At 46.4% G+C, this 11,363-nt stretch overlaps 1 protein-coding gene across 2 annotated transcripts in view; it reads right to left on the bottom strand.

Moving 5' to 3' along the window:
- The window catches only part of XPNPEP1 (X-prolyl aminopeptidase (aminopeptidase P) 1, soluble), a 55,117-nt gene that overhangs the window by 14,517 nt on the left and 29,237 nt on the right, over positions 1-11,363 (bottom strand). For both annotated transcript variants that reach the window (XM_011967563.1, XM_011967564.1), the window contains exons 5-11: positions 9,272-9,364; positions 8,818-8,961; positions 7,007-7,102; positions 4,822-4,903; positions 3,086-3,296; positions 1,499-1,588; positions 801-851 (exon numbers count right to left, since the gene is read on the bottom strand). In XM_011967563.1, the coding sequence (XP_011822953.1) occupies positions 801-851; positions 1,499-1,588; positions 3,086-3,296; positions 4,822-4,903; positions 7,007-7,102; positions 8,818-8,961; positions 9,272-9,364 (767 nt within the window). The remainder of the gene's footprint in view (positions 1-800; positions 852-1,498; positions 1,589-3,085; positions 3,297-4,821; positions 4,904-7,006; positions 7,103-8,817; positions 8,962-9,271; positions 9,365-11,363) is intronic.

Raw genomic sequence — 11,363 nt, 5'->3', positions numbered from 1 at the left:
GGTCAGGAGATGGAGACCATCCTGGCTAACACGGTGAAACCCCATCTCTACTAAAAATACAAAAAATTAGCCGGGTGTGGTGGCGGGCACCTGTAGTCCCAGCTACTTGGGAGGCTGAGGCAGGAGAATGGCGTGAACCTAGGAGGCAGAGCTTTCAGTGAGCAGAGATTGCGCCACCGCACTCCAGCCTGGGTGACAAAGCAAGACTCCGTCTCAAAAAAAATAAAAATAAAAAAAATAATAATAATTTACATAGATGAACAATCACCAGAAGGAAACATGAGGAAAAAAGTTACACTGGTGGGAATAAAGACAATATTTTCTTTTTCCAATTAAAGAGTTGTTTATACAGTACTTAAAGGGAACATGATACTGTTTAACAACAGCACAGAGAAACCACCCTCTTGCCAACTAGAGCAAGAAATTAACGGCCAAGAGTCAATTTAATATAAAAAGGTTCATGGCTTAAACTGAAGTTCAAAATGTACACAAAGATCTTTTTCTCCTAATATAATCAGCTTGCCTATAATAATATTATAAGAGTCATTTTTCCTTATAATGAAATTCCACTTAGTTATGATTCCCTAACCCAAAAAGCATCCACTCTATTATGGAACTTCTTTCTTCACTCTTGTTACTATTTTCATAATTAAGAATTTTGAAATCTACACACACCAAATTTCCGGAGAGTATTATTAAAATAGAGCCCAAAAATTTGATCAAGATCTCAGACCTCATGGTCAGCAGAGGTAGGTCTGAATAACGTATACCCACATATTAAACAAAGACTAAGAACCAACCTCTTTCTCCAGCCAGTTAAAGAGTTCACAGAGGGCAACAGCATCTTTAATCTGTGCAAACAATGGAGACATTTTTTTAAGTTATTACTGAAAGTCACATGACCAGATTCAGAGCCTAGCCCTAATGCAATACTGAGAAGGCTGTACCTGCAGGGTCACACACCGTCAGCAACCAGAGCTTTACATGTGGACATTTCTGGGAAGCCGGTGTGTGCAGCAACTCCCATTACCAGGGAAAGGCTCCTCTGCTATTCGGTAGTTCAGGTACAATCAGGAAAGGCCCCACCTCAGAGCACAGGGAGCTCCTCCAAAAGGTTAACTTAAAGGTTAAGAACCCTACAGGGGCCAGGAAAAAATAGGCCACTATCAAAAGCCACCTCTGAGCCCAAAATCTTTTGAGACGCATCCTTTGTTCTGAAACACAATCTGGCTCTTTTATGAGGCTTCATCAGCATCATGTCATCACCATCATCTACACTATTATCATCAATATCTCCTTTTGTGTTGTGTATTATACTTTGTAAAGATCTAATCCATCAAGTATTTTATTTCATTCCCTCATTAACTCTGGAAGGCCAGGAGGCTGAGGCTCAGAGAGATTCTAACCTTGTGCCAGGCTCAATGCCACAGAGGAGGTGAAGGAGCCAGGCCTTCTGACCACCTCACATCCCATCTTCTGCACCAGCTCCTCTACTCACGTGAGCCCGCCTCATGCCTTCTGACTCGGCTGAATTCTTCACAGCTTTGGCGATGCAGATGGGGGTGTAAGGCATACAGCAGCGGTGGTCCTAGAGGCAAAGGGCAGTAGGGTGGGAAACCAAACCTGCTGCACCCACTCAAGACCAAGGCAACAACCTGTTTGCTCAGCAAAACTTACTTTAGACCGATCATTTGAAGAGCTCCCCCTGGGGACCCACATAGCTGTCCCCTGGGGCCCCAACGACCTGTACCTTTTGATTGATGACCCTGAGCTTAAGCTCAACCAAAAAGAGTAGGTACATCAAACAAGGTGTCTCTCTTCCATCCCTCACTCCCTTAGCTCTTTGAGACTGCTGGCTGCCTGCCATCAGCAAGACACTGCTTTCCAAACCACTGTGGTTGTGGTTAGAGTTCACTAACCACTGAAAGCCTGACCGAAATCACCCTTCTCTTGCTGTACAAAGGGGGCTTTTTCTCCCTGTCTGGTGATGCACATGACCTGATGAGTGAGGTCTCCTGCTCCCTCCCTTCCCACCCAGTGGTCCTATCTCAGCTACTGATAATGATCTGATCTTAAAAGGCTAGAGAAGACCCTTTCCAATTTGAGAACAAGTTAAAATCCAGCAGACGGGGCCTCAGCACACCTGACACTTGCACAGAGCTTCTCAAATTGCTTTCGTGATCTTATCTCCTTTTCTCTTTCTCTCCAGAGAGAGAGGAGAGAGAGAGAGGAGGAGTCACACTGTGTGTGACGGTGGCAGGGGTACAATGGCAAGCCAGATCTAGACAGCCAGGCCTGGTCTCTTCCCAGGATGGCCCACTGATCAGTGGAGAAGAGAGAACATCACTGGGCTTGCCAAAGGCCACTTGGCAGCCAGAGGCCAAGGGCAGGACAGTAGAAAAGCCTACCTCTAAAGAGACCTGGATTCCAGTCCTATCCCAGACCCTAATTAAAATGAGGCAACAAGTGTCAGCTGCTTAGCACTGCCCAGCAAGGGCTCAGTAAAGGGCAAGCCTATCACTATCACTTGAATTTGACAAGTTCCCAACTCCCCAGTCCTCTCTGGGCCTCAAGTGTCCTTAGCTATAAAATGTGGTGGGGCAGAAGGAGGGGGTAGAGAAGCATTTCCCAAGCTTCAAGCATTCTCATACCACCTGCACAGTTTTTACCCTAGCTTCTTATCCACTGTACCCTTATTCACTTAGTACTTTTCTTTAAACCATCTTTAAATCAGCTTTATTAAATTCAACTTCATTTTAAATAATTATAATATCACGAACTCCTGCTAGTTATGGTTTTTCTACTATATGCTAAATGCTGTTAAAACAGATAAATTTAAGTAAACCTAAATAATAATGTGTACCACCTAAAATAATCTCTCATGCCACGCTCTGGAAAACACAAGACTCAACAAGCAATAAGGGCCCTCAGGCTCTTGATATGGCTCCAGCTCTAAGGCCTCATCCAGGGAGACCACAGTTCTGATCCAACAGGCAGCCTCAGAAGTCTGCCTCTGCTCCAAAGACAATACCAGAACTGGGAGGGGGGTGGCAGAGTTTAGATGGACCAAAGTGGGGTCACCAACCTTGGGGATGGCCTCGCTCACAGCATAGCTGGCCTTGTCGCTGACCCACACCTTCTCCCTTGGGGAGAGATCAGCACACAGGGCCTTGAGTTCGCTCAGGATGGACTTGTAGGGATGCACCTGGATCCTGTATTCAGCCTCCAGACCCAAGTCAAGAAGCAGGTGCTCCTTCACACTGGGGGCGTCTATGCGGTCACCATCAATGAAGAGCCTACAGATGGAGGACAAGTGGGTGGCAGCAAAAGGAGGCAACATGAGTGAGAGGGTGGCAACACAGACACACGTACACATCAGGCTCTGTTTCCTGGCAACCAAAACCAAGCCCCTTTTCTCTCCTCCCCACTCCTTTCCCGAATCCTGCCCTCCAAGCTGCATTCCCTGTCCCTGTTTATGTTGTCATCATCCACCCAATTCGCCAAGCCAGGAATCTGGGCAGTGTCCTTCATTGATGACCCTCTTCCCGTCCTTCATTAAGACCTTGGGACCCACAGCCTAAATCTCCATCTAATCTGTCCAGCTCAACTACAGCCTCGCCCAGTCACCACTCAGGTTCAGGTCCCACCATCTCTCACTTGGGTTAGTGCCACAGCCTCTAAGTCTTTCCCCGTCTACCGATGTTTCAGTCATAATATTCTTTACAAGTTGTACGTCTAACACGTGGTTCCCTCTGAAAAATTCTTTCAACAGCTTCCCACTATTCTTGTTCAGAACAAGAACCCAAGCTCCTGAATGCGGCCCACAAGGCCTTTCTTTTCTGCGGCCCCTGCTCACATTCTGTCCTCATTATGTTCTGACCTCACTGAACCACTTCAGGTCCTCCACATGCACTGTGCTCTCTACTGCCCAGAGTCTCTGAAAATGCTGTTCCCTCTGCTTGGATCACGGTTCCCCGCTCCTCCTCACCCTGCCATTCACCTAACTCACCCACATTTATCCTTACTCTCTGCTTCAATATTACGTTCCCCAAGAATCTCCTCTGATCTCCAAGTCTAGGTCAGGCCCCTCTCATAACACCTGCATCCTTCCCACAAGCAGACTGGTGCCCACTTATGTGCCCAAACACTTTAGAAAGAGGACATGCTCATCTCCCTGACTCCAACCCAGGACCCCGTCCTGTTTCAGTCACCCTAGCACCTAACAGAGACCCTAAGCACATCACTGGCACTTAATAAATGTGTTGTCTTAATACAAAAAGCTATTTAACTAGAACAGTAATGAAAAAAAAGGCTATAAGAAATGCTTTGCAAAAATAAACTGACAATTCAACAAAGCGTAGCTGGAGGGGTTTTCCCATATTATTTTTGACCTTCAAAATGACTGGGTTTATTTGCATTGTGGACCCAGAATTATACAGTTGAACATATATACCCCTTTACACTGGCTGCTAGAAAACTTGCCAAAGAATGTGTGGCCTGAACAAGACCTTGCAGCAAAAATGTGGTGAACTAACCTCACTCCCGCTTGGTCCTAACGTCCTCACCTAATTGTTTTTTAGTCTCACGGTACTACAGACACTTTCATGCGTTTCAAATCATTTTGGGGGCTCAAAGAGAGGCAGGATATAAACAAACACCTACTGCTAAGGAAGACAAGAAGGGAAAATGTTAAAAGGGCAAGAAAAAAGGAGCACATCAGTGAACTATCAGGCAGTGATGGGTGGGCCAGGACCAGAAAGGGCACACGAGGGCTGTGGAGGAGCTGTGGAAGGGAGTTTCAGATGCGGGGCAAACACTCACATGATCGTCTCTAGTCCTATGATTGCGTAGGAGAAAAATACTGGATTGTGCTCCACATCTGATCCTCGGAGATTAAATAGCCCTAGAAAAGAAATCAAAGTCCCTGTCACCTGTCTGACTTAAGATTTTAAGGGGTCGCTTGTAGGGGAAGGGAAGAGCTTCAGCTTGGAGTCCAGCTGCTGTGGAAGGATTCAGTGGAATCGCACAGAAAGGCTGGGAGCCTGACTCCTGTTTGGTTCCACCTCTGAACTGCAATTGCTCATGTCCACCACGTGAGGGCACCAGAGCTGTTTCTCATGCTTCCACATCACTGCAGGGAGAAGGGAATAAAAGCTATTAGTCAAAATCCTGAGAACTGCCCCCACAAGCAGTTGAAACGCAATCCGCCTAGTGGCGACCTGCCAGGCCTGGCCTTGAAGCCGACAAACCTCTAGCACTCCCAAATAAAAGGGAAGGAGACAAGCCCTCTCTGCCTTCTGAGGCAGATGACCTAGGGTAGAAAAACTGAGACCCTCACACAAGGGAAGCCAGGCAAGCCTCCTCTGTAAGGGTCAGTGAGCCCCACGGAGACGGAGCTTCCTGTCAGAGGTGGAAAGAAAAGCAGTGAGTCAGCGAGGCTGCAGCTCGCGAATGAAATCAGAGCCTGCAGCCCACCCATGGGTCTGCCCCGGCATCACCACTGGGTGGAGGACCTGCGGACAGCCAGTGGCAGTGATGTTGCTGAACGTCTGAGAACTCGAGAGATCAGGAGAGAGCACAGTTCTGGTCCCACGACTTCCAGCTTCCATCACTTGTTCTCATGAGGATCAGAGCAAAAAAAGGCCTGGGCATTAAACGTACAACCTCTATTTTAAAATAATGGCTTCTCAAAATAAAGTGATGAGGCAACATTTTTTACCTATCATACTAGCACTTCTTAAAAAGATGACAGTACCTGGGGTTAGGGTGTGACAAGATGGACAAATTCAAATACCAAGGTGCAAACTTTCTGGCAGGCAAAGGGCAAAATGGGTCAAAAGCCCTAAAAGCCAACCAGAAATAGGAAGAAAATTATCAAACACTAAGACATAGATTCATGAACCAAGATTTTCATGGTAGCATCGTAATAAATTATGGGATTACTGCAAATAACCCAAAGGTCATCCTTAGGGAAACAGTTAAATAAATTATGGTATAACCACATGATGGAATATTTAATACTCACTTAAAATTATGCTTATATATGCTTATAGTATACTGATACAGTGAAAAAAATCAGGCCATAAAATGATATATGAATAGAATATTGACACTGATTATCTCTAAGTAGCAGAATTTATAGGTGATTTTTTTCTTCTTCTTTTTACTTCCTCTGCACTTTCCGAGTTTTCTATCATGGGATTGTGTTTTTGTTACAATCAGGGAGAGAAAAAAGTTTTCCATGTGTTTTTCTCTGAGGCTGAGGTCATTACGTTAATTAAGGATGTAAGTCACTGATACACTTGACAATGTTTTGGGGATGGAAGACGCAGGGATTGAAGAGAGACGACACTGCAGCAGGGTCTCATTCTCTAGCGAGAAGGCAAAAAGATAAAGCAGTGCCTCTCCTCAGTTGCCCTGAGTCAAATCGACTCAGAAACCAGAAGACAGGACAGGAAAGTTCAACCAGATTCCATCAGGTTTTAGATGAAAGAAGGTGCTGAACAATTGCATGAAGGTGGGTTAAGGTCTAAAGATTGAGAAACTTGCTATTAAAGGGCTTGGGGAAGAACTTTCGGTTCCTAGTTTTCTGAGGTAGGAACGTTCCCAGAACATTCTCACTATAAAGACCTTAGGAACTACAGGACAAGTGTAAAGAAAGAAGGCTTCTGCTATGATCCCACTTCTACACCTACAGAGAGGCTGACAGACATAAAATATTTGTAGGAAATGCCCTTCCTTAGAGGTGCCATGGTCCTGAGGGACTGGCCAGAGGTGAGCATCATCCAGCTGTAATACTGCTCTGGGCAAGCCTCACTCCCCTCCCCAATTCCCTGTAATTCTTTCTCCTTCATCCTAATTGGCATCTCCTATACCCATTTGGAACACAGTCTTCTGCTTATTCCCTGGCCACTCAGAAAAGTTGAATGGCATGAACACACAGATTCCCAGAGACCCAAAGGAGAGATCGGGTAACATGCCCAAACAGCGAAACCAGAGCACTCACACGCAATCTCATCCAAGGCAGTGACCACAAACCACATGACGTTCCTCTCAGCCATTTTCAACCGAAGGTCTGCAACCTTGTCCTTCCAGGAGATGCCTGCAAGAAACAAATGTGCTTTAACTCCAGCCCTGGTCCCAGAAAGCAGTAGGAACCCAGTGAAAGAACCTACCCCAAACATCTTTAATCAGCACCACTTCTTACAGGGAGCACGCTATAGTTACACAGACAGGAGGCCTGGATTCAAGCCCTACACAAGAGGTGTCCAAGCCACTTAACTGTCGTGAGCCTTGATTGCCTTACCAGTAAAATTCATTCATTTACGCATTCCACAAATGCCTGTGTAGCATCCAGATCTGCCAGGCATAGATACATGCCAGGCACTCTGCTGGTCACTGTGGTTACAGCTCTGAGCCAGACCCAGTCCCTGTCTTCATGGGGCTTATAATATAGAAGGGAAGACAGACAATGAAACCAGCAATTAACACACTACTGTAAATACTGATGCAATAAGGGACACACAGGGAGCTACCTCAACACACCACCCAGCAGAGGGAACTCACCCAGTCTCAGAGGTCAGGGGAACGGCACCCACCATTTGATGTTCCTGGGGCTGCAAGACTTGCCTTTTGGTGCTAAGACCTAGGAATTCCCTGTAGTCTGACTCACTGTGATTACCACTTCCAAATCACACTTGCCCTTTCAGATACTGCCAAGGCCTCCCTGCTGCTCTGCAAGATGAAATTGTGGTGCTAGAGGAGCTCACTCCATTGCCACCACAACCACCCTACCAGGGCAGCATTCATAACTCAGGGAACAGCCAACTGGGTGGGCATCTGTCTTATTCACTCAGCACCTTGCACGGCGTCCTGCAGATAGTAGGTTCCCAAATGTGTACTGAACAAAATCTTTATCAGCAACATTTGCTCTCCCCTCTCCTACAAGCAACAAGTCAGAGCTTCTGCTCTAGTGAAAAAAATTTCAAACCACACTGACAGAAAATATTTAGCTGACCCTGGGCCACTCACTGGACCCATCCTCCCCGTTTCGCAATATCCCTCTGGTGAGGATGTCACACAAGAAAGCAGGCTGGGAGCTGCCCCCACACCCAGGTCTGCTTTGAAGATCAGTTCGGGAATGCTGTTTAAAACTTGGCCCAGAATCTAGGCTGTCATGCTTTCTTCCCAGGACCCCTCTGGGCAACCTGCCTACATTCCACAGCCATCCCCCATCTACCTCTGTTTCTACAGCAAGACGCCCTCCCCTGCAGCCCCACCTCCAGGCCTCTCCCTCTGCCCCTCCACTGCTTCCTAAATCCACACAATGGTTCAGAGAACACGCTGCTTACCCAGCACTATCACACAGGCCAGGGAAACACACCCACACCCCAAAGCCTCTAAAGCAGAAGGTACAAGACGGAGGACAGAGGCCTAGGAAGGTACATCTACAAATGCTGACATAAGAAGGGAAATGGAACCTAGAAACCTCTATGCTCTATTTCCAATATCAAATATGTTCGAGTGGCAGTTAGCAGCTGAGTGGTAAAAAAAAAACTCAGTCCTTTCAGCAGCACCCAAAAAGTCACCCAAACGAGCTTTGCAAAAATAACCAAAGCCAAACTAAGTGGCAAGTAGGTGGCAACAGTGGAAACAAATAAAGCTCCTGCTTCTTCAAATATCCCATTGGGGCAGAGGAGGGCAAAATCCTCCCGTCAGCTCAAACTCAACTTGGATTCGGAGGAAGAGGTTGGAGACAATAGCAAGAGGTAGGGGGACAATGATGGGGGCCCTGCTGGGTGGAACCGTGATTCTGACCTGTGTAATCCAGGCCCAGTGTGAGGAGAGGCTTGCAAGGGCGCTCAGGACGGTCTGTCCAGATTTTGTCAACGAGGTTCTCCTTGACAGGAATGAGGTGGTGGCCGGCACTTCTCAGAACCTTGGCCATTTTCTTCCAATAATCTGAGGAGACACATTGTGGCCCAGCCATGAGCCGAACGCCCATTGCAGCGGGGCAGGCAGCAGGGCCTTGAAAATCCGGAACCTTCGGAAAGGTGGTCCTGCCGTGGCCCAGAGCTGGGTGTGCAGGATGAAGAACTGTAAAAGCACATCTTCACCAACAGTGGAACTCTTCTCCTCACCTTGACCTCTACTATCAAATCAGTCATGCTGAGCCCCTCAATGCTCCACACCCCACAAGCAAATCAAGAGGATGGAGGAGAGTCTAAAAGCCACTTCCTTACCCAAGCAGAAAAGAACCAAGCTCACTTACCTGTAGGAATGATTAAGGGGTCCACACCAACCCTGGATCCTTCAGGAAGCACACTCACCAGCCAGTCTTCCTGAGTTGGTGTGTCCTTCAGACCTACGCGGGGAAGAACTGATAAGAAGCAATTCCCAGTGGGTCCACGCTTATTATCCCACCAGAAGGATACAATTCTCTAACATCATGATAGCAGGGTCTTTATTAAGCAGCTTCTTTAAAGTGGATTGATAGGACTTAGAAAATCTTTGAACCTCCCTTAATCCTGGAAGGCGACAGAAAGAGGGAGAAGTGGAAGTTTGTGTGTATGAAAAGCATCAGACAAGGGTGAGACAGAAGGGAAAAAAGTACGATTTTTCACTTGACTCCTTATAAAAATATCCTGGGGATCACTGCCACGTAGGCACATGGTGTCACCACAAAGATAATCTCCTCAGTTCAGTCACTTCCCCACTACCGGTCACTTGAGGAGAATGTGGGCAGTGATTTGGTGAAGTCTGGGAACTGGGAGCCTCCCACATATCACACACCAGGTAAGGTGATAGCACGCTCCCAGTGCCCGCCACTCATCTGCAAGGGCAGGGTGGCCAAGAGAAGGCCCCTGCCCCATAACCAGCCCCTGCAGAGAGGGCTAAGCACAAGTCTCGGCAGCAAAGAGATCTTTCTAAAGTTTATAGGAGAGGCACACAGGCACCCATCCTGCTGTCTTTATTTATTTATTTATTTACTTTTGAAGACACAGTCTCACTCTGTTACGCAGGCTGGAGTGCAGTGGCACCATCTCGGCTCGCTGCAACCTCCCCCTCCTGGGTTCAAGCGATTCTCCTGCCTCAGCCTCCCACGTAGCTGGGATTACAGGCTCATGCTACCACATCCAAGTAATTTTGTATTTTTAGTAAAGATGGGGTTTCACCACGTTAGCCAGGCTGGTCTCGAACTCCTGGCCTCAAGTGATCCTCCCGCCTCAGCGTCCAAAAGTGCTGGCCGTCCTGTTGTCTTTAACATGGGCCTCTGGGTTCCCCAACTTTCAGGATGAGACAGCCCTTTCTGTTTCTAAGACGTTAGTCATAGGACACTATATCAGCCTCCAGAATGGACCTAAAATTACTTCTATAGTCCAGTTTTCCTTTAATCTAAGCCAACATCTTCCATATCTAGCCAGTTATCTTTGAGATGTATACTTTTTTTAACCAATCAGATTTTGGCCAAATAATTAACATCTTGATAAAATAAACATATATTTAGAGTAAAAGTTCACATATTCTAAAACAGTAGAAATTTATCTTTACTATTTTTCTCTACTGACTACTGATATAACCACATAACCACACAAGGGAAGTGCAAAGGTTTATAAAGAAAGAAGCTCATGAATTCCAACTCCAAAAAAATGCCTAGAAGCTGACATTGAGTTTCATTCTGCTATTTTATTCTTTCCTATTTTTTTTCAAACCACTAAACAAGCACTTATTAACACAGTTTCTCTGAATGCCCTAGTACACTATACAGTATAGCTTTCACAGGATGAAGCCATGTCATTTCCTAGCAGACAGATCTTCGGCAAAACCCCAGGGATGAATCACTCACCGGCCAACCAAACCCACCAGAATCTCCCTACACACTTGACTGAGGAAACCAGGGAGGAGCCTGGAAGAGAGGAGGATTCACTCCCTCTGCCACCTCCGTGCTGCCACATACCTACATTAAGGAACAGGTAGGCAGTGTTCACACCTCTAACATGCTGACCCCCAAAATACTAACAGACCTAACAGACGGAATCTGTGGGCCCCAAAGAGAGATGCCTGCTCCCCAGGGGGGGACACAATGTTCTACTGGGTGCAAGAAGAAAGTATCAGAGCTTCCATTTGTATTTATTTTTTATAAAGAAATTACAAAGTTAGTTTTTGATATTTGGAATATAGAGGAACACTAGCACATATAAATAACATATAAACATACGTACATGTTGTGGGTACTTGACTCCCATTAACAGAAGCACGCAAACAAAAAAATTTAAAGACCACTAGCCTGTCCATTTATAACAGCCAGTCTCAAATGCCTGCCTGCCTCTGTGTGTGTGTGTGTGTGTGTGTGTGTGTGTGTG

The sequence above is a fragment of the Mandrillus leucophaeus genome, unplaced genomic scaffold (assembly GCF_000951045.1).
Source record: "Mandrillus leucophaeus isolate KB7577 unplaced genomic scaffold, Mleu.le_1.0 Scaffold80, whole genome shotgun sequence".
NCBI classification, from domain to species: domain Eukaryota; kingdom Metazoa; phylum Chordata; class Mammalia; order Primates; family Cercopithecidae; genus Mandrillus; species Mandrillus leucophaeus.
This window is presented reverse-complemented; position numbering and strand designations above follow the sequence as displayed.